Consider the following 26,070-nt stretch of genomic DNA (forward strand, 5'->3'; position numbering starts at 1 on the left):
ATGGGATGATACAAAGACCTGGAGGGAACAGGAGCTCCACAAGGAGAGCCACAGAACCAAAAAAATCTGGGCCCAGATTTTGTGAGACTGATTCTCCAACCAAGGACCAGTCATGGAGATAACCTAGAACTCCTGCAGAGATGTGGAAGCTCAGTCTCCAAGTGGATACCCTATTAAGGGGAACAGGGACTGTTTTTGACATCAGCTCAGTGGCTGGTTCTTTGATTACTTCCCTTTGGCGGGGTGTGGGAGGCAGCCTTAACAGGCCACAGACAATGTAGCCAGTCCTCATGAAACCTGCTAGGTTAGAAGGGGAAGAGGCCCTCTCCTATCAGTGGATTTGGGGAGGATATGGGAGGAGAGAAGGGAGGGAGTGTGGGATTGAGTAGGGATGAGGGAGGGGGCTACAGCTGGGATACAAAGTGAATAAGTTGTAATAAATAATAAATTAATTAAAAACATGATTTCAAGCATGTATCACCATTTCTAGTTCCATTAGTGGCGAATGGAGAGGGCTATTACTAAAAGGGCTCAGTGGAAGCCAGATAGATTTAAATTTTGTTTGCTAATTATGTGTAAATGCTTGTCTTTTTATCTTTGCTATGCCAGACTAGTGTGTTACTAATGATGGAACACACTCAGCCAAGCCTGTTTATTTGTATTTATTAGTATTATTGGGTTTTTAGTGTAGCACATGCAGATTTTTTTTTTTTTTTTTTTTTTTTTTTAAGAAAAAGTGTGAAAGAACTCCAGAGTGTGGAGAGTATGGAATTCAAGAATTATTTCTGGTGTTTGAAGACATGGTCTCATGGAGCCTAGGCTGTTTTCAAATTTACACTGCACCTAAGTAGGGTGTTGAATTCCTAAAACTTCTGCTTCCACCTTCCAAGTGCTAAGATTGCAAGCAAACTCACTAGCTAGAATTTTATCCTTCAAAATGCAGAGAATAGTAGTATCAAATGAGGCTTATGAGGAATTGAGATAACGTATATTCAGAGCTATTATATATATGTATATATAAATGTATATATATACACGTGTGTGTGTATCTGTATATTTACGCATGTATATAGTAACAGTTTCTGAGATAGATGTGTTTGGTAACATTGTTGCTATCATTATTAATGGTGCTGTAATGGAAGCTGTTAAGCTGCTCCATGTCCCTCAAAAATTGGTATGAGTGTGCATGTGCACCTGCATGTGTGTAAGTGTGTGTGTGTGCCTGCATATACATGCTGGCTTGTGTGGGCCTGTGTTGTCTGTGTGTGTGTTACTGAGGATGGTACCAAGAACCTTATGTTTGGTGAGAAGTACTCTACCAGAGCTATACTTTTAGTTCATCAAATTTCTTTTTATAGCTTGTTATGTTGGATTGCTTTTATCCTTTTTTAAAATTTATTTTTATAATTTATTCACTCATATCCCAGTTGTAGCCCCCCTACCCTCATTTTCTCCCAGTCCCACCATCCCTCCCTCTTCCCCTCTTTCTCTTCTATTTCTCAGAAAGGGGGAGCCCTCCTCCCCTCCCATCTGACCCCAGCCTATCAAATCTTATTAGGACTGCTTGTATCCTCTCCTCTGTAGCCTGGCAATGCCCCACAACCAGGGGGAAGTGATCAAAGAGCAGGCAACAGAGTCCATGTCTGAGACAGCCCCTGTTCCCCTTACTAGGGAACCCACATGGAGACTGAGCTTCCATGGGCTACATCTGAGTCTGGGTGCTGCCCATGCATGGTCCTTGCTTGGTACATCAGTACAGGAACCCATGGGCCCAGATTTGTTCGCTCTGTTTGGTCTTCTTATGGAGTTCCTGTCTGCTCTGGGCCCTTCTAGTCCTCCACTCTTTCCTACAACTTCTTGTGCTCTGACCAAAGTTTGACTGATTCTCTGCATCTACTTCAATCCTCTGTTGGGTAGAGTCTTTCAGAGGACATTTATGGTAGGCTCCCATCCTGTTCCCTCTCTTCAACCGCTTCTAGTGTCTATTCTGTTTGTCCTTCTGAATGAGAATTAAGCATTCCTAGGGTCCTCCTTGTTTATCTTCTTAAGGTATGTAGATTGTAGTATGTTTATCCTATACTAAATGGCTAATATTCACTTGTAAGTGAGTATATTCCATGTGTGTCTTTCTGCTTCTGGGTTACCTCACTCAGCATAATCTTTTCTAGTTCCCACCATTTGCCTACAAATTTCATGATTTCCTTATTTTTAATAGCTAAGTAGTATTCCATTGTGTAAATACAATTCCATTGTGTAGATACAATTTCTGTATCTATTCTTTGATTGAGGGACATCTAGATTGTTTCCAGTTTCTGTCTATTATGAAGAAATCTGCTATGAACATAGTTGAAGAAGTGTCCTTTTTGAATGGTTGAGCATCTTTGGGGTATATGCTCAGGAGTAGTATAGCTAGCACTTGAGTTAGCACTATTTCCAATTATCTGAGAAAGTGCCATATTGATTTCTAAAGTGTTTATATAAGGTTATATAATGTTTCACTACCAAAAGCAATGGAGGACTGTTCTTTGACTTGAGTTTTTAATCTTAGATTAAAAACTGATGTGTGTAAGTTGGAATCTCAGAGTCATTTTGATTTGCATTTCCACCATTCAATATTCCTCTGAGAGTTCTTAGTTTATTTTAGTTTGTACCCCATTTTTAAATTGGGTTATTTAATTTCTTGAGTTCTTTATATATTTTGGATATTAGCCCTCTGTCAGATGTAGGATTGGTGAAGATCTTTTCCCAATTTATAGGCTGTCGTTTTGTTCTGTTGGCAGTGTCCTTTGCTTTATAGAAGCTTTTCAGTTTCATGATGTCCCATTTATTAATTGTTGATTTTAGAGCCCAGGCTGTTGGTGTTCTGTTCAGGAAGATATCTTCTTTTCCTATGAAATCAGGGCTCTTCCCCACTTTTTCTTCTAACCAATGTGTTTGGTTTTATGTTGAGGTCTTTGATCCACTTGGACTTTAATTTAGTGTAGGGAGATAAATATGGATCTATTTGCATTTTTCTACATGTAGACATCCAGTTTGACCAGCACCATTTGTTGAAGATGCTATGTTTTTTCCATTATTTGGTTTTGTTTTCTTTGTCAAAAACCAAGTGTCCATAGGTATGTGTGTTTATTTTTCTGCGTCTTCAGTTCTGGGTCCACTGTCCTGTTTCTGTGCCAGTACTATGCCATTTTTATTACTGTTGCTCTGTAGAACAGCTTGAGATCAGGGATGGAGATACCTCCAGAAGATCTTTTATTGTAGAGGATTGTTTTAGCTATTATGGGTTTTTTGTTTTTCCATATGAAGTTGAGAATTTTTCTTTCAAGGTCAGTAAAGAATTGTGTTGGTAATTTAATGGGAATTGCATTGAATCTGGAGATTGCTTTTGGTAAGGTGGCCATTTTTACTATGTTGATCCTACCAATCCATGAGCATGGGAGATTTTTTCATCTTCTGATATCTTCTTCAATTTCTTTCTTTCTTCAGAGACTTGAAGTTTTTTCATACAAGTCTGTCACTTGCTTGGTTAGAGTTTTTATTTTTATTTTTTTTGTGGCTATTATGAAGGGTGTAGTTTCCCTAATTTCTTTCTCAGCTCGTTTATGATATGTATATAGGAGAGCTACTGATTTGAGTTAATTTTGTATCCAGCCACTTTGCTGAAGGTGTTTTTCAGCCATTCGCGTTTCCTGGTAGAAATTTGGGGGTCATTTCTAATAGCTATTCTTTGACATCTTCCTTTTCAATTTATGTCCCATTGATCTCCTTTAGTTGTCTTATTGCTCCGGCTAGGACTTGAAGTACTATATACTGAGAGAGTGGTCAACCTTGTTTTGTCCCTGACTTTAATGGGATCGCTTTATGTTTCTGTCCCTTTAGTTTGATGTTGGCTGTAGGCTTGCTGTATATTGCCTTTACTATATTTAGGTATGTGCCTTGTATCCCTGATCACGCCAAGACTTTAAACTTGAATGAACGTTGGATTTTTGTCAGATGCTTTTCATCATCTAAGGAGATGATCATGTGATTTTTTTTTTTCTTTCATTTTGTTTATATGGTTTATTACACTGATGGCTTTTGAACCATGCCTGGGATGAAACCATGGTGAATGATAACTTTGTGTTCTTGGATTCGGTTACTGAGTACTTTATTGAGTATTTTTGCATCAATTTTCATAAGAGATTGGTCTGATGTTCTATTTCTTTGTTGGGTCTTTGTGTGGTTTAGTTATCAATGTGACTGGCCTCATAGAATGAATTTGGTAATGTTCCTTCTGTTTTCTATTTTGTGGAATAGTTTGAAGAGTATTGGCATTAGCTCTTCTTTAAAGGTCTGGTAGAATTCTACATTGAAACCATCTGGCCCTGGGCTTTTTTTTGCTTGGGAGACTTTTGATGACTGATTCTATTTCCTTAGGGGATATAGTACTATTTAATTTGTTAACCTGATCTTTATTTAACTTTGGTAAGTGGTATCTATCAAGAAACTCCATTTCATTTGACTTTCAAATTTTGTGGCATATAGGCTTTTGAAGTAAGACCTTTGGATTGCCTCAGTGTCTGTTGTTATGTGTCCCTTGTCATTTCTGATTTTGTTGATTTAAGTAGTGTCTCTTGGCTGTTTAGTTTGGTTTTTCTCAAAGAACTAGCTCTTGGTTTCAATGATTCTTTTAATTGTTCTCTTTGTTTCTAATGTGTCAATTTTAGCCCAGACTTTGATTATTTCCAGTTGTCTACTATTGGGTATGTCTCTTTTTTTCCCCCTAGGGTTTTCAGGTGTGCCATTAAGTTGCTTGTATGGGATGTCACCAATCTCTTTATGAAGGCACCTAGTGCTATGAACTTGCCTCTTAGCACTGCTTTCATTGTGTCCCATAAGTTTGGGAATTTTGTGCTTCATTTTCGCTGAATTCTAGGAAGTCTTTAATTTCTTTTTTTCTTCCCTGACCCAGCTGTCATTGTGTAGAGAGTTGTTCAGTTTCCATGTGTGTAGGTTTTTGCTATTTTTGTTGTTGAGGCCCAGCTTTAGTCTATGGTGGTCTGATAGAGATACAAGGTAATTATTTCAATCTTCTTGTATCTGTTGAGGCTTGCTTTGTAACCTACTATTTGGTTAGTTTTGGAGACCGTTCCCTGAGGTGCTGAGAAGAAGTATATTCGTTTTTGTTTGGGTGAAACGTTCTGTTAGGTCCATTTGATTCATGATACCTGTTAGTGTCATTTCTCTCCGTTTAGCTTCAGTTTCATTATCTGTCTTTTGAGAGTGGGGTGTTGAAGTCTCCCACTGTTAATGTGTGGGGATCAAGGTGTGGTTTAAGCCTTATTTTTATTTTTTTTCTTTCTGTTTTTCAAGATAGGGTTTCTCTGTGTAGCCTTTGCTGTTCTGGACTCACTTTGTACACCAGGCTGGCCTGGAACTCAGACATCCCCCTGCCTCTGCTCCACAGTGCTGGGATTAAAGGTGTGTGCCATCACTGCCCAGAGGTTTAAGTTTTATTATTGTTTCTTTTACAAATGTGGGTGCTCTTGTATTTTGGGCTTTGCTGTTCAGAATTGAGATGTCACCTTGGTAGATTTTTGTGGACATGTTTTCATATTTCTTAGCTATGCACAAAGCATTAGGCATATGTAAAGGGGTAGCCATATTTATTCTACTTTTGTATATTGTAATTCATCATGTATATTTACATAGTGTTATAAATGGAATTTTGGTCTAGAAGTGTTTTCAAGTATAATATAAAATTTCTATACTTATGATTAGGGTTGGCTTTTTTTTTTTGCAATAACTAAATATCTTTATTTTTTAAACTTCTTCCTTTTTTTCTTGTATTTTTAAATTTATTTATTTTTTTTTGAGGGTTGTGCTCTGTGTGGCCAAGTGTGGCTTAGAACTCATGATGTCCTTTTTTACCTTCCTCAGTGGATATACTGGAGATTATGGATGTGCTGCAGGCATATGCTATCACACACTTGCCTTTTTGGTTTTTTGAGACAGGGTTTTTTTTTCCCCCCGTGTAGCCCTGGCTGTCCTGGAACTCTGTAAAAAAGGCTCACTTCGAACTCAGAGATCTGCCTGTCTCTGACTTAAGGGCTGGGATTACAGACTGGTGGTTCTTAATTTGAACACTAAGAAAACTGAGGCAGGAGAATTGGAAATTTTGGCTACACAGACACTTTCTCAGAAAAACAAAAAACAAAACCTTAGTTCATGGCCATACCACTCTAAATGCACTGCATTTTATCTGATCTCAGAAGCCAAGCAGGGTCCTCATTTTTAATCAGTGGATAGGGAACCCCCTCCCCCAGAGTATCTGTGATCCTATGTTGTTAGTTATAATTATAATAAAATTGGATGATAATGTGGATTTAACATGGACCTCACCATGCTACTCAAGTCATATATATCCCGAGGTCGGTGTTCAATCCATCTATTTCCTTTTTTTTTTTTTTTTTTGAGACAGGGTTTTTCTGTGTAGTACTGGCTGTCCTAGAATCGCCTTGTAGATCAGGCTGCCTTGAACTCACAGAGATCCACCTGCCTCTGCCTTTCCTTCCATGTTCCACTATGTCTAGCTTAAAAAAATTTTTTTTTAACTGTTCATTGGTGTTTTGCCTGCATGTATGTCTGTGTGAAGTTGTCAGAAGCCCTGGAATTGGAGTAACAGACAGGTGTTAGCTGCCATGTGGGAGCTGGAAATTGAACTCTGGTCCTCTGGAAAAACAGTCAGTCCTCTCACCCCCTGAGCCATCCATTTTTGCAGCCCCTATGAGACCCATCTTAAAAAATAAAACCATAGGTTGCAAATATTTCCGAATTATTAAGAGAGTTGTTGCCAGGTGGTGGTGGCTCCTGGAGTTCAAGGCCAGCCTGGTCTACAGAGAGTTCCAGGGCAGCCGAGGCTACACAGAGAAAGCCAATATATTAAGCCGGCCTGGTGGCACACCTGTAATCCCAACACAGGGATTAAAGGGAGGCAGAGGCAGGTGGATCTCTGTGAGTTTGAGGCCTAGTCTACAAAACAAATGAAAACAATCAAAAATTTAATAAATAGATTAATAAATAAAACAATGTGTCTCACACTGTAACTATGACTGGCTTGAAACTCATATCACTTAGACTATCTGTATTGTCTCAGCGTCCCACCAAGATTATAGATAGGAATGTACTACCACATCTGGGTCTTTTATGGTTTAGGGCTCATGGTGCTCATGAGGCCTCAGGTTATGTGTGTTAAACTCATGAAATGGAGAATGAAACTCAGAAGAAATCTGAAAAAAAAAAAAAATTAAAAAAAAAAAAAGAATTTTGCAGGAATTCAGTGGGACCCAATCTGATTGAGAACGCGAAGTGTGTTCTAGTATTTATTAAAGAACAAGAATGAACTCATGCATACATGTACTTAAACTGTGTTTCAGCCAGTGAGGGACTGATAAGCAGTGGTGGTCCCTTGGATATTATATTGCCCCATGACATCATAGCCTTCTTAGTTTGTGTGAGTGTGCATTGTGATGTCCACCCTATGGAATAGACTAATAAGTCCTTTGGAGTATATCTCTTAAGTGATGCATGGTGGTATATGGAGATTGAGCCCAGGGCCTTTCACATGGTAGGTGGCTGTACAGCCTATATTTTTATGCACCTAGGAGGTGGGAAATAGGGTTGTGGTTGGGCTTCTGAGTGTTTCTTGGCCTGTTTTCTCATCCTTCTTTAAGTTTTCCATGAATAATCCATTTGAAGGCTTTGGAGAAAATGAAGCAATTAAAAAAAAAGTTCTTTGAAGTTTTTAAAGGGTAAACAGATAATCTAACAGATAATTTTTGCGTGTTCTTTATTGGATTAGTGATTGATGTTTCACTAGGTTGGTAAACCTTGGATGTTCTCTTGCGTTTGCTTCCACCTCTTCAAGCATGTGTTATCACTATCACACACTTAGACCCATTCTCATCAGTAATCTCATCGGGGAAGTGTTAGTCTGATTTTATAAGGATAAACACAGACCGCAGCCATTAAAATTACACACTAAGAGTAATTTTCATGCATAGTGTATGTCTCCCTTATCAAGAAAGTTTCTATGAAACAATTGGAAATTTTATTAAGTATATTCATATAGGCTTAAAAAGGAAGGTTAACAGAAAGAAAAAAGTGAGACACTTTAAATGTGAGTGTGGACTCAAAGGAGAGTTACCCTCGAAAGTTTCTTAAAAGCATCTGAACATTGCTACATTTTATAGGAGTTCGGTGAATTATGTGGAGGGGAGTGTTAAGGAAAAGAGCATTTTAGGTAGAGAAACAGGAAGGATTTATGATCCAGGTTAGTGAGTCAGTCAAGTGACCTCTAAGCAGAAAAGTGACAGGATTACTGTGTCAAAGAGCTTCCTCAGAGCAAGCTGTAATGCTAGCTGCCTCGCCTAAGCCTTTTCTGTATCCCTCCCTCCCTCCCTTCCTATCTTTATTATTATTATTTTACAGTTTATTTACTTTGTATCCTGGTTGTAGCACTGTTAATCTCTCTTCCTTTCCTATCCCTTTCCCCTAGTCCACTGAAAGGGGAAGTCCTCCTCCCCTGTTGTCTGACCCTAGCCTATCAGGTCCCATCAGGACTGCCTGAATCCTCTTCTGCTAAGTCGCCCCATGAGGGAAAAGTGATGAAGGAGCAGGCAATCGAGTTTATGTCAGAGACCGTCTCTTCTTCCCTTACTAGGGGATCCACATGGAGACCGAGCTGTCCATGGGCTATGTCTAGGTCCTCTCCATGCATAATCTTTTGTTGATGCATCATTTTCTGCATTCCCCCCTGGGTTTAGATTTTTTTGTCTTTGTTGGTCTCCTATCCCCACTGGGTCCTCCTATCTCTCCTTTTTCCATCAGACTCCCTATGCTCTGTCCAAAGTTTGGCTGGGTGTAGTCTTTTAGAGGCTGTCTGTGGTAGGCTCTCATCCTGTTCCCTCTCTTCTGCTGCTTCCAATGTCAATCCTGTTTTACCTTCCAGCATCCTCCCTAGGGTCCTCCTTGTTTATCTTCTTTAGGTCTTTAGATTTTAGATGTTTATCCTGTGTTATATGGCTAATACCCACTTATAAGTGAGGATATACCAGACGTGTCTTTCTGGTTCTGGGTTACCTCACTCAGGATGATCTTTTCTAGTTCCATTATCCATTTGCCTGCAAATTTCATTATTTCCTTGTTTTTAATAGCTAAGTAATATTCTATTGTGTACATGTACCACAATTTCTGTATCCATTCTTTGGTTGAGGGACATCTAGGTTGTTTCCAGATTCTGGCTATTACAAATAAAGCTGCTATGATCACGATTGAGCAAATGTCCTTATTGAATGGTGGGCATCTTTTGGATATATGCCTAGGAGTGGTATAGGTGGATCTTGTAGCACTATTCCTAATTTTCTGAGAAAGCACCAGATTGATTTCCAAAGTGGTTGTACAAGGTTACATTCCCACCATCAGTGGAGGAGGGTTCCCCTTTCTTCACATCCTCTTCAGCATGAGCTGTCACTTGAGTTTTTGATCTTAGCCATTCTGATTGGTGTGAGATTGAATCTCAGAGTTTTGATTTGCATTTCCTAGGTGACTAAGGATGTTGAACATTTCTTTAAGTGTTTCTCTGCCATTTGATATTCCCCTGTTGTGAATTTTTGGTTAGCTCTGTACTCCATTTTTAAAATTGGATTATTTGGTTTGTTGGTGTTTAATTTCTTGAGTTCTTTATTTATTCTGGATATTAGCCCATTTTCAGATGTAGGGTTGGTGAAGATATTTTCCCAGTGTGCAGGCTGTTGTTTTGTTCTGATGACAGTGGCCTTTACTTTTTAGTTTTATGAGGTCCCATTTATTGATCGTTGATCTTAGAGCCTGTGCTGTTGGTGTTCTGTTGTCTCCTGTGCCAATGAGTTCAAGGCTCTTCCCAACTTTTTCTTCTAACAAATTAAGTGTGTCTTGTTTTATGTTGAGGTCTTTGATCCACTTGGACTTTAGTTTTGTGCAGGGTGATAGGTATGGATCTATTTGCATTTTTCTACATGTAGACATCCAGTTAGACCAGCACCATTTGTGAAAGATGCTGTCTTCTTTTCCAATGTATGTTTTTGGCTTCTTTGTCCATAGGTGCTGGGGAAAAAAAAAAAAATTAGGGAAACAACCTTCACAATAGCCACAAATAAGATAAAGTACCTTGGTGTAACTAACCAAGCAAGTGAAAGATTTGTATGGAAAAAAACAAACAAACAAACAAACAAACAAACAAACAAACCAAAAAACAAAAAACAAAACAAAACAAAACAAAAAAACCCTTCAAGTCTCTGAAGAAAGAAATTGAAGAAGATATCAGAAGATGGAAAGATCTTCCTTGCTCATGGATCAGGAATATTTGTGCTCAGCTCACTTACTCTAAAAAAAAAAAAAGTGTTCTAAAAAGTGTGTTTGTGTGTATGTGTGCGTGCACGTGTGTAAGGGCACACTGATGGAGATCAGTCAACCTGTGGGAGTTGATTTCCCAGTACCAGGTATCAAGCTCAGGTTGGAATTCCTGGTGTGTTGTACACCATACTGTTTTTGTTTTCTTTGGAAAAGGTTTAGGTTAGGCTACTTTTCTGTAACATTGGTAGTCTTTTGCTCTAAAAATCAAATGACTCATACTTACAGCCTGTTTGCCAGTTTTAGAGCATTTTTTTATCTTTAAATTTTTTGTTACAAAGTGTTTGCCTGGATATATGTATTCATACCATATACATGCCTTGTACCCATGGACACCTGAAGAGCGTGTCACATCCCCTTGAATGGAATTACATGTGCTTGTGAGCAGCCATGTGGATACCGGAAACCAGGATCCTCTGCAAGAGCAGCCAGTGCTCTTAACTGCTGAGCCACCTATCTCTCCAGCCCCCTCTTAAAGTAAATGTAAATAAACTTTTAAAAGCATTCATTTTAGGAACATTTACCTTTCTGATGCTTTATATTCCCTTGTGTATAAATAAATTCCCACATGAAGAACCCAAATAACAGAATTTGTGGTCACAGTCTTCTTACTGCTTACTCATTGTCTTTGCATATTTTTTTATGTTGAGAGTTTACTTAATTTTTTTCTGCAACATACTATATGAAGCGTATCAGTCTTTCAAACCACATACTGCTTATCAACAATTTGTTTAATGATTATAAAAAGGTGATAGCTAAATTTTGTGTTCCAGTGTTCATTTGTGATTCTAATTCTTTTATGTGTCATGTGACTCAATTATGTGGCACTTTAAATATTTATTTTTATTATTTTTAATTGTGTGCACGTGTGCTGGAGTCTGTGGAGGTCAGAGGCATGGGGTCCCCTTGGAACTGGAGTTGCAGGCGCTGTGAGCCCTCCAGCATGGGTGTTGGGAATCCTGTTCTGGTCCTGGAAGAGTAGTAGTGCTCTTAACTTCTGAGCCACCTCCCCAGCCCCAATAAACATTACCATTCTTGTGGAATTCATGTTTACATTGTTTTTAATTAACAGGTTTCAACACTAACCTCGCACAATGTCTTTAAAACCAAGAGTAGTGGATTTTGATGAGACGTGGAACAAGCTCCTAACTACCATCAAAGCTGTTGTTATGTTGGAATACGTTGAGAGAGCAACATGGAATGACCGATTCTCGTATCCTTTGGTTGAAGCCATAAGAAACAGTAAATTAAAGCTTGTTGAAAAATGAAAACAGTCCTCATTTAGAGAGGCAAATGGGATGGCCATCAGAAGAGGGGGAAAACAGGGAACAGGACAGGAGCCTACCACAGAGGGTCTCTGAAAGACTCTACCCGGCAGGGTATTAGAGCAGATGCTGAGACTCATAGCCAAACTTTGGGCAGAGTGCAGGGAATCTTAGGAAAGATAAAGGGGGAGATAAAAGACCTGGATGGGATAGGAGCTCCACAAGGAGAGAGAAAAAAAGAAAAATCTGGGCACAGGGGTCTTTTCTGAGACTGATACTCCAACCAAGGACCATGCATGGAGATAACCTAACACCCTTGTTCAGATATAGCCCATGGCAACTTAGTCCCCAAGTGGGTTGCCCTAGTAAGGGGAACAGGGACTGTCTCTGACATGAACTCAGTGGCTGGCTCTTTGATCACCTCCACCTGAGGGGTGGTACAGCCTTACCAGGCCACAGAGGAAGACAATGCAGCCAGTCCTGATAAGACCTGATAGGCTATGGTCAGATGGAAGGGGAGGAAGACCTCCCCTCTCAATGGACTGGGGGAGGGGCATGGATGGAGAAGAGGGAGGGAGGGAGGGTAGGATTGGAGGAGAGGAGAGAGGGGGCTACAGTTGGTATACAAAGTGAGTAAACTAATTAAAAAAATAAAAGAAGTATGAACACTAAAAATAGAAAAAATGAAAGCAGGCTTAAAACGTTAGGTATAACGGTTAAGATATATTTCTGTCAATTTTGTAGCCATCAGTTTATTCTAATCTTCCATCCAGCAGATCCCCAGCACCGAGTGTGTGTGTGTGTGTGTGTGTGTCACTACTGTGGTCTTTGAGGGTGTAGCAAACAAACCGAACTGCAGGCAGTTAACATAAATGTCGGGTCTCTCTCTAGCTTTCACTATTTTCAAACTCACAGGTCTCACAAATGCTGTTATTATAGATGTGAGATTCCATGCCGGGTTTTATCAACAACAATCTAGTGACAGCACTTTTAGAAAGAAGATTTAGTGAAGAAAGATAACAGGGTAAAGTCATAGAGAAGTCTGGAGTACATAAAGGCTGCTGCAGTTAAGTGAAACTTCTCTGGGTTAGTCTTGGTTATTCTAACAAAGCTCATGAGAAAAAGTGAATTTGGGAGGTTCAATCTATGGTCATTTGTCCCCTCTGCCTTGGCTGGTGGTAAGGTGCTCACAGCTTTGTGGAAACTTGTGACAGGAATCTGCTCATCTTGTGGTGGCTAGAAAGCAAAGAGGAAGGCCTTAGTAACCCAGTGTCTCCAGTGAACAGCTCTAACCAAAGTTCCCCTTCTGCTAGGCCCTACTTATTTAAGCCCCCACCGCTTCCTAACAGCTTGGCAGAGAGTTAGACATGGGCCTTTCCTAGACATTTCTCAAATCCTAGATGATAGTATTGTAGGTAGAGGGTAAATAGCAAATTTGACTAAGGTGAAATTGTTTGCTAATTAGGTTGTGTCCATTTGTCTGTCAATTGGGAGTTTTATGTAAAAATGCAGCTTTATCCTGCACTCTTACGTGACTACAGTCTGCAGGACCTCACTAGTGTTCCCTTTTAATGTTTCTGGACTAATTACTGCCCTTGTTATATGGGACCTCTCTTCTTTAGAGAAGCTCTGATTTCATAAGACAGAACTGCTATTTAGCTGAACATTGATATAATAGAGAAATTCCTTTAGACTAACAAGAAATCACTTAATTTATTATAACTGTAGTTGTCAGTGAGAATCATTTGTTTGATGTTCTGTGTCCCAGACACTGATCAGAAAGTGCTGCTGCTGTTTCTGCAAGGCTTCTTTACAGCTTGCAGTGATCTAATGTTTGTCAGATAGTTAGGATGATGCTATTACTGTGGAGATTTGCTTGTATGTAGTCTGTGTACCTCCTGCATGCTTGGTACTGATAATGGCCAGGAGAGAACATCAGATCACTGGGAACAAGTTTTGGATGGATGTGAGATGCCATGTGTGTCCTGGGAATTGAACCCGGGTCCTCAGGAAGAACATTCAGCACTCTTAACCACTGACACATCTCTCTAACCCTTATGAACTTTGCAGGGTCACAGTGGTAATTGGAACACAGACAAAAATTTAATTTTATCCAATTTTTCTTTTGCAGCACAGTATATCTAGAGTATAGTATGCATTCCTCTGAATTAATCTTTTAGGTAGTTTTCTGTGAAACATTTTGAATCATTTGGGGGACTCTAAAGAGAAAATAGATTTTGTTCTACATTTTACAGAAGTGCTGATTGGCTCATAGGTGACTTTAAACACACAACTTACCTGGAAAATTACTCTTTAAATAACTCTTCATTTTGTCATATTTTCATATGTGCATATATGTGTGTGTGTGTGTGTGTGTGTGTGTGTGTGTGTGTATACACATGTGTATGTAGGTGTATTTTTTTTCCCTGTCTGGGTATTGTGGCTCACACCTTTAATCCTAATATTCTAAGAAGCAAATGCAGGCAAAACCCAGGTTTCTGAGTTCCTGGCCTGGCCCTGTCTGGTCACAGATCAAGGTCTAGGCCATCCAGGGCTATATAGTAAGACCCTGATTTAAATCAATAAAAGTATTTACAGTTTAAAATTAGGGCACCACAAGCTACATTCAGAGGCTCAACATTTTATTTTGAAACACCTTTCCTGTAAGTGCCTTGATTCCTGTCCCCTTTACCAACCATTGTTGGTTTTCCATAGAGAAAGTTTAAATTTTTAACTAATAGATATTCATATCTCTGTTTTCTTTAATATTGACTAATGCTTTGTAGTTTAAAGTTGTTGATGGTAAATAGTTCCAACATTTTGTATTCTTTAATAAGGTTTAATATTATGTATAATGTGGATCTGCAGACAATGTATGGGTGCTTTCCGAGGCCAAAACATTGAATCCCTAGAGCTTAAAGCAGTTATGAGGGGCCCAAAGTGGGAGCTGGAATTGCATTTTGATCCTTTGCAAGAGCTGTACATTCTGTTAACAGCTGACCATCTCCCGCCCCCCATACTGTATTCTTTTAAGTAGAATATTCATTTTATAAAGGTTTATTGTACTACAGGGAACAAGTGTCCAGGTTACAGGGAACCACAGTATACAGCTTATTGTTTCCTTTTTTTGATGCTGAATATAAGTATCATGTTTTGACTATGCAAACCTTAATAATCCATCTAGAGATATCTATGCTTTATGTGTGGCCTATCCTGAACCACTTGGAGAAAGACTTTATGTGGAAACAAAGATTTTTTTGGAAAATCACGTTCGGCAATTGTACAAGGTAAGGGATAATATAGCTGTGCTATGCATAGGTTACAGCTGCAGAGTTATTTAACCAGCTTACTGATTTTCGGTGTAAAATCAGATTCCAGGTTTTTTTTAATCTTTTTTTTAAATTTTAAACTTCATTATAAGAAAAAAATGATACAAATTTTTAAGACACAAATGAAATAAACCAGACCCAAATTTCCTAAACAATCCTGGCTGTGTTTAAGATCTATGAACAAAGCATCATTACTTGCTTCACAGGGGAAATCAGTTTGGTTCTTCAGGGTTTATACCTGTTACACAATGGAGCCATCATCACAGATCTCACTTATTTAAATGAGCTGTTATATCCCTTACATGGTCTTTAGATCATTGGAACTGGAAGAGGTAAGTTTACAGCCTGAGCTGGAATCTTGCACGCTACCTTGATGGTGGGGCAACCATCAGATCTCACTTAATGGTCAAACAACACAGCCTCTGCCCTGAGAAGAAAGAAATACCCTTTTGACCCAGAAGGCTGACCACTGGAGGAAATACACTGATTTAAATGCATGTTTATTGTCCATTGTACATACTTTTTAGTGTTTTTTGTGTCTATGCATGTATCAGGTCATGATACATGCATAAAGTCATAAAGTTCTTTTGATAAGAACTTTAAAATTATTTCAGTGATTACCATGCTACATTGGGTCAAAAATTGACTATTATAAGCTGATGAACTTGGCTATTTATAGCTAATAATCACGTAAGACATTTATTAATGTTGGGATTTATTAAGTTAGGCTGTGATTATTTTTGTTTTTTGAGACAAAATATCATGTTAACCAAGATGGCCTCAGCTACTAAGTAGCCTAAACTGGATGGCCTTGGAACTCCTGAACAGCCCTACCTCCCAGGTACTGAGAAGATGGGAAAGATATGTAGGTCTTTTGTTTGTTTGTTTTGTTAGTCTCACTTAGTATCCCTGGATAGCCTGGAAATCACAGAGATGTGGATTAAAGGTGCATGCCACCATGCCCAGCATAAAGTTTTTGAGAAATAGAACCTAAGCTGCTTATGGCTCAAGCCTATAATTCCATCACTGGAGAGGCTGAGATAGGATTGCTGTGAGTGCAAGGTAATCCTAGACTACACAGTATTCTGGGCCAGCCAGAATACTGGCTATACTGGAATACTACAAAGTCACATTATCTTTTCTGTTTTGTTTTGTTTTTGAGACAAGGTTTTTCTTTGTAGCACTGACTGTCCTGGACTCGCTTTGTAGACCAGGCTGGCCTGGAACGCACAAAGATCTGCCTGCTTCTGTCTCCTGAGTGCCAGGATTAAAGTTGTACGCCACCACCACCTGGCAAAAGTCATATTCTTTTAAATAAGAGCTGAAAACTGGCTAACAGCTGGTAGATTGCTCACCTAATGTGAAAACCAGGTCTGCTCCCTAGCAGTGCACAAACTGGTTGTATTGCTGCACAGCTGTAATCCCAGCAGGAGCATTGTTACAGGCCAATCTAAGCAACAAGAGGCCCTATCTCAAAAACTTTTAAAATAATTTATGTGCAGAATATAATAGAATTTATTATTACTATTTTTGTGGTGCTGCAAATTGCACATAGGACTTTGCTCATGCTAGGTGAGCATGCTACCACTGAGCTACAATCTCAGCCCAGGTTTTCTATTACACTACAGTCGTTTGTCCTTTTATTTTGGAGAAATCTTTGAATAGTCACTTTCTATTCTAAGGCTCACATATTTTCCCAGTTTCATTTGTACTAAATATAGTTAAAATATAATTTATAATTATGTGTGATAATGCTTGATTTGTGCAATTTTAAGGAGTTTGATTCCAACTATTTTATAATTTTACTATAATGAAAATGATTAGTACTTTCAAAAGCAAATGTTTTTCTATTTAGAGAGTTCTGGAGTCTGAAGAGCAAGTGCTTGTTATGTATCATAGGTATTGGGAGGAATACAGCAAGGGTGCCGATTATATGGACTGCTTATATAGGTGAGTGCTTTTACATCGACCACTTAGCAGGACTACCTGCATTCATAACTCATTTTAAGGTTTACTTTTATGTATATGGCTGTCTTACCTGCTTGTGTGTCTGTGTATCACTGGCATGCCTGATGTCCTCAGGCCAGAAGATGGCATTAGATCCGTTTGGACTGGAGTAACGGAGGGCTGTAGATGTTAGGAATTGAAAAGCGGTCCTGGAAGAACAGCCAGTGCTCTGGATCACTGGGCCTTCTCTCTGCCCCAATATTATTTTTACTGTATATTATTCTAATGAGTTTAGGAATAAGTTATATTATCTTCCATTGGACTGTGGATTACTAGGGACAGGTACAGTCAGAGCATAGCCAGAGAAGCAGGTGTGTGGCCCTGAGGAAAAGAAAAGCAAATGTTTGTGACTCTGTTTCTTCAAATTGTCTGGAACACATATTAAAACTCCAGAGATGAGTGCAAAAGCTCAGATTGGATGATGCTCAGTGAAGCATGTAAGCCATGTTTCTAAAAGACGAAGGTACATTTCAGGCTTTCTGAGGCCATTGCTAAAGTACTTGGTAGTTTTCTTTAAGGTCCCCTGGGTATGTTAATTCAGCCATAGTCATGCTCCCTGCTCTCCTGTCGTTCTGTCTTTCCCCATACTGCTCCATTCCCTGCAGTTGCATTCCTTTCTCTGGATGAGTGGTTCTGATAGATTCTTTTTAAATTTTCCTCTTTTCTGCATGGTCTCAGGCTTAGGTCTTATATTTCTGTGGTTCCTTGAACTGATCCTATTTGATTCAGTCTTGTAGACAGTAGCAATAAGAGCGGTTGACTGTTGCATAATGATGGAACTTAAATTTTAGGAAACGCCATTGATTGTTTCAACAGCAAAGTTTGTATGTACAGAAGGTAGTATGGCTATGCCATCACTGAGCACTATAGTCTGTAGTGCTCTATAGAGCCGTTGTAAGTAGTCCATCTTTGAAAATGTCTGTCCATGACTATTGCCGAGTAAAGCAGACATTTGTTTATTGATAGAGTAATATAAATAGCAAACACAGATATGAAGTTCATGTTTCTCTTATTCTTGGGCCTAGGAGTCCTTTCTGGTAATCATTATGGCCTGATGGATGCAGCGTTTAATTTTGCCCTGTGCTTTGTGGCTTGTGTCACAGATGTGCCCAAGTTTCAGTTTCTGACCATGGAGAAGCTGAAGACTCTCCACCCTGCTCTGTGGCAGTACCTATCATAGTGTCGAAGCAGCCTCCAAGTCTCCTGGCTTTTTGTTACTCTTTGTCTTGCTGGTTATTAAGTATAGTTTACTTAATCTAATTTGCCTTTGTATAAACTGGACTTCATAATGGCACAGTGACTTTTACAAGGGCAAAAGACATAATTAAAGAATTGGTTTACCATGAAGTACAGGTTTATTGTGGCTTTAACTTTATTATGAAAGAGTGTTTCTTTTAAGTATCATGAGTTTTAATGAAGGTAACCCCCTGCTAGATGGTAAGTATTGGAATTTGGAGAGTGAGTATGTGCCATTGCTTATATGCATGAGCCTTTAGTGTAGACTGTGCACTATGCAATAGGGGTCTCCCTGTATGGTTTGGTAAAGAGCTGCTTTTGCTTTGTTAGTTTGCTTGCATGTAATTTGCTTGGTGGTCCTGTTCATCAAAATGAACTAAGAATTTAGTACTATTTTAGTTATTATGCTAGTACTAGTTGTGAGCACCTGCACATGTAAAACCAGATGAGATTGGTAGTGACTTTGACATCAGCCAGTTAGTTATGTCAGAACTGAAAAAGCAGTCAGGCTTCAGGGCTTATTCATTATGTTATTGTATAGTCTTTCTATATGCATATCTTTTTAATTTTGAGACAAAGTCTCATGAGCCCAGGTTGACCTTGAACTCAATCTGTAATTGATTATCCTAGAATTATGGTGTACACCACCCATGACTAGTTCATGTTATCTTCCATGATTAACTAATCTGTCTGTAGCACTGAAGTAGAGCTGGTGATGCCTGTGGGAGTCTCTGTCCTCTCTAGCACTGGCATTGTATAACTGATGAAGTCATTCTTTCTAATTGGATTGGTAGGGTGAATAGTAATGAGAGCCTTTTACAGATGACATAATTGATAGTATTAGGAGAAAACACCTATGCAGTGTTTTTCTCCTGTCTTCTGGGTCTTGGTTTTTTGTTTTGTTTGTTTGTTTTTTCGAGACAGGGTTTCTTTGTGTAGTTTTGGCTGTCCTGGAACTCTATAGACCAGGCTGGCCTCATAGAGATCCGCCTGCCTTTGCTTTCCAAGTGCAGGGATTACAACAGACATGTTTCACCACCACCCTACACTCATTCTTGTTTCTAGTCACAGTCTGTAGAAAGTGTATAGTGAAGTAGATGTAAAGAAAGAAATAACAGTTTCCTTAAATAGCTTTTGTTTTTCTGTTTTAGCTTTACCAGGTGCACAGTTATTTAAAAAGTTATATGAGATTATTTAATCTTCAAATTTATCATTGTTATTTGTTTTGAGACAGGGTCTTGCTCCCTGGCCTTAAACTTTGTCAATTCCCTAATGCTGCGGCTGCTGATGTGTATACCAACTCTAGCAGCCGCTTATCTGTGGCATTCATGCCTTTTACAATCTGGCTCAGGCTGCCTGTTCAAATTTGTGTTTCAATGTTACCTTTTGCAGGCTGTGATGTTTAGTCTGTTTAAAAGGAATCTTTTTAGAACTTGATAATTTCCTGCTGCTATTTTTTGATTGGTACAAGAAAGGGTCCTTACTTTGCTACCCTTATATTTCAGAGAGGAACCAAGCATTTAAAAAAAAAAAAAAAAATGGCAATGAAAGAAAAGGATTGTGCATGTGGTAGCAGATACTGTGTAGTTGGGAAAACATTGTGTTCTGTGTGGGAAGGTAGAATTAATTCAGGAGATCAAGGCAGGTCTGAAAGGGATGATACCTGAATGAGAGCAGCCTGACATGATAAGTCCAGCTGCAGGGCATTGCAGGCTATAGATTGGCTCTTGGTGTCTATTATTCCCATTTCAGTCCTTTCCTTAGCTGGAAGGCATGGTTAGGAATACTATTGGAAGTCATGAGCACTGCAGTGAGAATCAAGGCAGAGCATACCTTCTGTTTTCCAGTGCTGAAAGCTAAACCAGGATAAATTCTTTTTGTCACTTTATTCCTGCTGTCTGAAATGCCAAGTGGATTCTTGATGGTTTAGTAAGTCTTGTAGAAAGTCCAGGGTTAATAATTTACTGTTTTCATTTCTTTCTAACTTGTATATATTTTCTTTTGGAGTCATCACTGACTTAGTCTGTGAGTTTATGACCCTGTTAGATTACTGTTCTAGAGCTGTTATTTGCTTTCCTAACTGATTTTGACTTTACACCAGCGGTCCTTGCATTTGATTTTCAGGTATCTCAATACCCAGTATATTAAAAAGAATAAATTGACAGAAGCTGATTTACAGTACGGCTATGGTGGAGTAGATATGAATGAACCACTTATGGAAATAGGAGAGGTAAGAATTTGTTTAAATAACTGTGAACATAAATTTGTATCTGTCCCATGGCATGATCAAAACCCGAGGATAACTTTGTGTCATCAGCCTGTCTCCCTTCCTCCCGTACATGAGTTGTAGTAGTTGGGCCATCTCTATCTAGTATTTAAACAATAAGGATTTTATAAAACCATTTTACTAAGATTTTTCAGTGACTGTTAAAGGCCTTGCACCAGTGAGAAGGCTGTGTGGGTAAAGTACCTACCTGCCTGCTAACTAAGTAGGGCTGACAAGCTGGGTTTGATCCCTGGAACCCACCTAATGGTAGAAGGAGAGAATCAACTCCAGAAACTTTTGCTGACCTCCACATGTTCACCAACACACTAATAATATACAAGCACATATGCATATACACACAATAATAATAATGTTTTGCCGGGCAGTAATGGTGCACACCTTTAATCCCAGCAACCTCGGAGGCAGAGGCAGTGGCCAGAGTGAGTTCCAGGACAGGCAGAGCTGTGACACCAAAAACAAAACAAAAACAAAAAAAAAAAACAAAACCTTGTCTCAAAAACAAAAAATATTATTTGTCTTTAATATTATAATTTTGATGTGATGACTGCTTCTTTGAATGAGAAGTTATTTTTCCTTCAGATTTTTTTTAAGCCAAATTTGAACAAGCTTTCTTAAATACTGGCCAGGACCATAGGTGTGAAGACTCCCAGAATATGGCTTTTCTTCACTCAGTGTTTCCTTTTATTTTAAAATATCAGCATTTCAGTTGATGGGTATTTTTATTTAAAAAGAAATCCTTGAACGGATGTTAAAAGGAAAGCTACCTAATTCAGCCTTGATGATGTGTGTTTTTCCTGGCAGCTAGCATTGGATATGTGGAGGAAGTTAATGGTTGAACCCCTTCAGAACATCCTCATCCGAATGCTGCTCCGAGAAATTAAAAAGTGAGTTTGGGTTTTTCTCCTCAGTGAGCTGATTTTAGTTTATTGACTATGATCTGTTAAGTTGATCTTTATTAGCATGTAGGGGTTTTTCCGTCAATTCTGATGAATTTTTAGTTCACTTTAATTTCTTTCATCAGTTTTTCACTCTTAAGGTTTTTCTGGTTATTTCTTGCAGCTAATACAAAATGGGATTGCTTTCTTGATTTCTGATTCAGGTAGTTGGCTATTAGCATACAGCAGCACTACTGATTTCTGTATGTTCTATATTCTGGAAATGAATATACAGTTACTTTAATAGTGTTTTTTTTTTTTTTTTTTTTTTTTTTTGTACAAAATTTGAAGTATATTCTATGCCTCCCGCCCGTCAAGGCCATCTGTAAACAAATACTTTTTTGCTTTTTTGTTTTTCCAATTTGAATGCTATTTAATAGTTCTTTCTCCTGTCTGATTATTGAGGCTGGAATTTCTAGAGGTGTGATGAGGAAAAAGATCAGAGCAAGTCTGCGTCCTGTTTATCCCTTCCCCTGGAGGAAGGCTTTCTTCTCCCCATTAAGCATAGTGTGATGTAGACTGAAGCCCAGATGCCTGGTGAGAGAGCTGAAGAACTGTCTCAGGATAGTCATAGCATATCATTCCCATCAAATCCCATGTGTGAGATGATTTCTGATTTATATTAGCAATAATAATGATAATGAAAAATTGTTTCAAGCTTCATGCATTTTTGACCTTGTAATTTTAATTAGGGCATTAAGTTAGCAGCTGTACAGATGTCTGTATTCTCAAGCATATTTTGTGTTATACTTTGTTGTTTTAGTGATCGTGGTGGAGAAGACCCAAACCAGAAAGTAATCCATGGGGTTATTAACTCCTTTGTTCATGTTGAACAGTATAAGAAAAAATTTCCCTTAAAGGTAAAAAGCCTATTTCAAAACATGATATGATCTCTAAGTTCTGAAATTGTTCTAGTTTTTACTAATACAATTTTAATTGATTTTCAGTTTTATCAGGGAATATTTGTGTCTCCTTTTCTGACTGAAACAGGAGAATATTACAAGCAAGAAGCTTCAAATTTATTACAAGAATCAAATTGCTCACAGTATATGGAAAAGGTAAAAGAAAAAACACCTCATCTGCATTTATGTGTTACACACTTAGCAATATTTTATTTAACAGTTATTATATTTAATATTGTTGTACTGGAAAAGGTTCTGTTTATTCTTTCTCCTAAGGAAAAAAATACTATTTTAGTTACAGCATTAAAATTAGTATAATATGGGCTGGGTAGATTGCTCAGTGAATAAGAGCACATATAGCTCTTGTAGAGAACCTGAGTTTTTAGTTCCCAGCACAACCACTTGTAACACTAGGTCCAGAGGATCTGATGTTCTTTTCTGGACTCCATGGGCACCTGTAGTCTTATGTACATGCCCATACAGAAATACATATAACACATATTTTTAAGAGAGTCTCTAAAAAGTTAATGTAAAGTAGATATTTTACTGCTGTTAAAGTGTGGTGACCAGGTGACAACTTGAGGATCGGATTCAATCCTTCTATCATGGGAGTTCTAGGAATCAAACTTAGGTCCTTAGACTTCTCTGTCAAGGTCCTGACTCACAATCACCATGAGGTTCAAGCACCAGAACTGCATAACTTAGCATGGTGATACATGCATGTAAGCCAGTATCTATAGACATAGATCTATAGACATAGAAGATCAGTAGTTTAAGGTTTTCAGCTATAAAAGGAATTTCAGTCCAGCCCAGAATCCTATGACCCTGTTTCTAGTATAAGTAAATAAAATAAACATAAAAAAGTGGAAAGAAAAAGTAGAGGGCAAATAAAATAATCTGATTAACTCTTGGTCTGCAGAGTTTTAAACACTGTGTCAAACCTCCAGGAGAAATTTGAAACCCTATTAATATTTTCATGGTAAGTAAGAAAGTGATAGTCATTTTATAAAGAGATCTGAGAATTGTAAGTGGATTTTGCAGATTTCTGTTTCTTGATATTTCAAGGCCAAGTCTTGCTCTGTGAACTCTTCTGGTCTTCCAGTCGTGGCCTCTTGCCTTCTCCTCCTGACTCCTGGGATTACAAATATGCTATGTCTGCCTTAGCCAGATTTTGGGTTGTAATGTTGAGATTCAAACATTCTGCTTTTGGATGATTTCTCTTAGTTGGTTTAACTGAGAAGATAAAATATTCTAAGAGGACTAGCAGAAGAACACAGTGAAACACCTTTTGAAATCTAGAGATCTCTACTTTCTTGGCTGGGCAACAGTGGTGAACTTATTTAATTCCTGATCTATAAACTGACCTCCAGGACAGCCAGGGATACACAGAGAAGCCCTGTCTCAAAACAACAACAACAATCTAGAGACCATTATTTTCTCTAACTACTCATAACGCTCGCCTTACAAGTAGCTGTCCCAGTAGAATAGAAATATGGGTGTCCCTTCCCTGGCCTTGAGCCTCACTGACTGTTCAAATGAGATATCCAGATTTTCTTTTCTTTAGTTCCAAGCAGACCAACCAGCAATTTTTAAAAGGTCACATCTACATAATTTCCCTAGGGTCAATTAAGTCCAGAAACTTATTTCCTTAGCTTTACATCAGAATGGTTTCCTAGTCTACACAAGCACATTTATTCGTGCCTTGCTAGCATAATCTTCCTATCTACAGTATTGTAATTTTGTTCTTTATTGACCTGCATTTTATTTGGATTTGGTTTCTTTTCATACGGGATAATCTTCAAAAATAAAAGGTCTTGGTTGACATATTGACTCTATAAAAGCCTTTAATGTGACAGTTAAGTATTAAACACTTAGCAGTATTATTTAATACTTAACTGTAGTTCCTCCTTCATAAAAATAGAAACAAGGAAAAAGAATTTACTTCATGTAGTGATCTGTAAACTGTACTGTTTGGTGTTGGGTTCCCAGTATAGCAGATGATATGGGCTGAGCGGTGAAGGTGTTGTTGAGATGCAGTGGTGAAGACCTGAGGTGATTCATACATTTGAGTTGAAATTGGTTGTGTAAAGCTTTTCCATAACCTTAACTGCATTCTCCACAAGGCATCAAGATTTGGCTGATGTCAGACTTTGTAACATATTTCATGATATAATTCTAATATAAGGATGTATTTCTGTAGGTTCTAGGTAGATTAAAAGATGAAGAAATTAGATGTCGAAAATATTTGCATCCAAGCTCGTATACTAAGGTGATCCATGAGTGCCAGCAGCGGATGGTGGCAGACCACTTACAGTTCTTACATGCAGAGTGCCATAACATCATTCGGCAAGAGAGAAAGAACGGCAAGTGTACCCGGGAATGGGGAGTGGAAATTAAATGATAGACTTGTCCATTTTTCTGCAGTTTTCGTCTTATCTTAGCACACATTAATACTCCCGGGTATGTTGTATATTCTTTTATGACTATAGGTTAAACTTTTGGAAAAGCATTTTCAATGTACAGTTTAAAGTAAAAGATGAGTTAGGAAGAAAAAAAGATTAATTAGGAAAATGTGTTTATGCTTTTATATTTCACAAGGGCTACTTTACTTAATGTGTTGAGAATTCCTTATATGCAATATGAAATAAAATCAGGAAGGATAAAACAGAAGTGTTCGATCTAACTCAGTTTAAAAAGCAAAAGTACACTGAGATACCAGCAATGAATGCTGAAAACATCTGTGGGCTTTGGATGTTGTTTGTGTGTGTGTGTATTGTACTCATTTGCTGTGTACTCTAAAAGAATATAGGACATATTAGGAAGTATGAAGAATACCAGGAACTTCTTGTACCATGGGATGAGAGTATAAATTGATGCATTCATATTGCAAAGCTAATTCTGATACTAAAGCAATATCTATGTATATTTCATGGTCCATGAGTCTCCTAGGCATGGGACTCCTTAATGCAATGTATGAGTATATAAAAACATATAAGGGTCTTCATAGCAATGTTTTTTAATGACTAGAAGCAACCTACATGTCCAGTGATGCTTATACTAGTCACTATTACATAAGAGTAGAAATGAACACATGAAAACTAAACACAGCACAGGTGAACCTTATATTGTACAAAAAAAAATAAGATCAGATAAAAGTTGGGAATTGTTTGGGAGCTCAGCCTGTGGTTCAGTAGAGGAGCAGTAGAATTGATGGATGAAGGGCATTTCTAGGTATAGGTAATGTCTGTGTTGTGGGTATTGTGTGTCATGTGTAATAATTCACAGAGCCATATTGTTAAGAATGTATAGTTGTCTGCATGTATATTACACCTCAACATGTATACACTCAACACAGTATGTGGAGGCATCATTTCTCACCGTTAAGTGTCACAGAAACATTTTTTCTTTTTCCTAAAGATTTTTTTATTTTTATTTTATATGCACTGGTGTTTTGCCTGCCTGAATGTCTATGAGAGGATGTCAAATCCCCTGGAAGTGGAGATACAGACAGTTGTTAGCTGCCATGTGGGTTCTGGGAATTGAACCCTGGTCCCCTGGAAGAACAGCCAGTGCTCTTAAACACTCCAGCCCCTTCTTTCCTCTTAAAATTTTTTTATTTATTTATATTTTTTGTGCATTGATGCTTTGCCTGCATGTATGTGTATCTGTGTGAAAGTGTTA

General features: G+C 38.3%; 1 protein-coding gene across 5 annotated transcripts in view; it reads left to right on the top strand.

Moving 5' to 3' along the window:
- Cul2 (cullin 2) overlaps positions 1–26,070 on the top strand; it is a 51,915-nt gene that overhangs the window by 10,513 nt on the left and 15,332 nt on the right. For 4 of the 5 annotated variants that reach the window (XM_055608611.1, XM_055608609.1, XM_055608610.1 and 1 more), the window contains 8 exons: positions 11,501–11,641; positions 14,878–14,980; positions 16,878–16,972; positions 20,390–20,495; positions 21,354–21,436; positions 22,251–22,347; positions 22,435–22,545; positions 24,590–24,752. In XM_055608611.1, coding sequence (XP_055464586.1) covers positions 11,523–11,641; positions 14,878–14,980; positions 16,878–16,972; positions 20,390–20,495; positions 21,354–21,436; positions 22,251–22,347; positions 22,435–22,545; positions 24,590–24,752 — 877 coding nt within the window. In that variant the 5' untranslated portion in view covers positions 11,501–11,522. The remainder of the gene's footprint in view (positions 1–11,500; positions 11,642–14,877; positions 14,981–16,877; positions 16,973–20,389; positions 20,496–21,353; positions 21,437–22,250; positions 22,348–22,434; positions 22,546–24,589; positions 24,753–26,070) is intronic. The other variant, XM_055608612.1, reaches the window with a different exon arrangement.

The sequence above is a fragment of the Psammomys obesus genome, unplaced genomic scaffold (genome assembly GCF_907164565.1).
Source record: "Psammomys obesus unplaced genomic scaffold, mPsaObe1.curated_primary_1811, whole genome shotgun sequence".
Classification (NCBI taxonomy): Eukaryota; Metazoa; Chordata; class Mammalia; order Rodentia; family Muridae; genus Psammomys; species Psammomys obesus.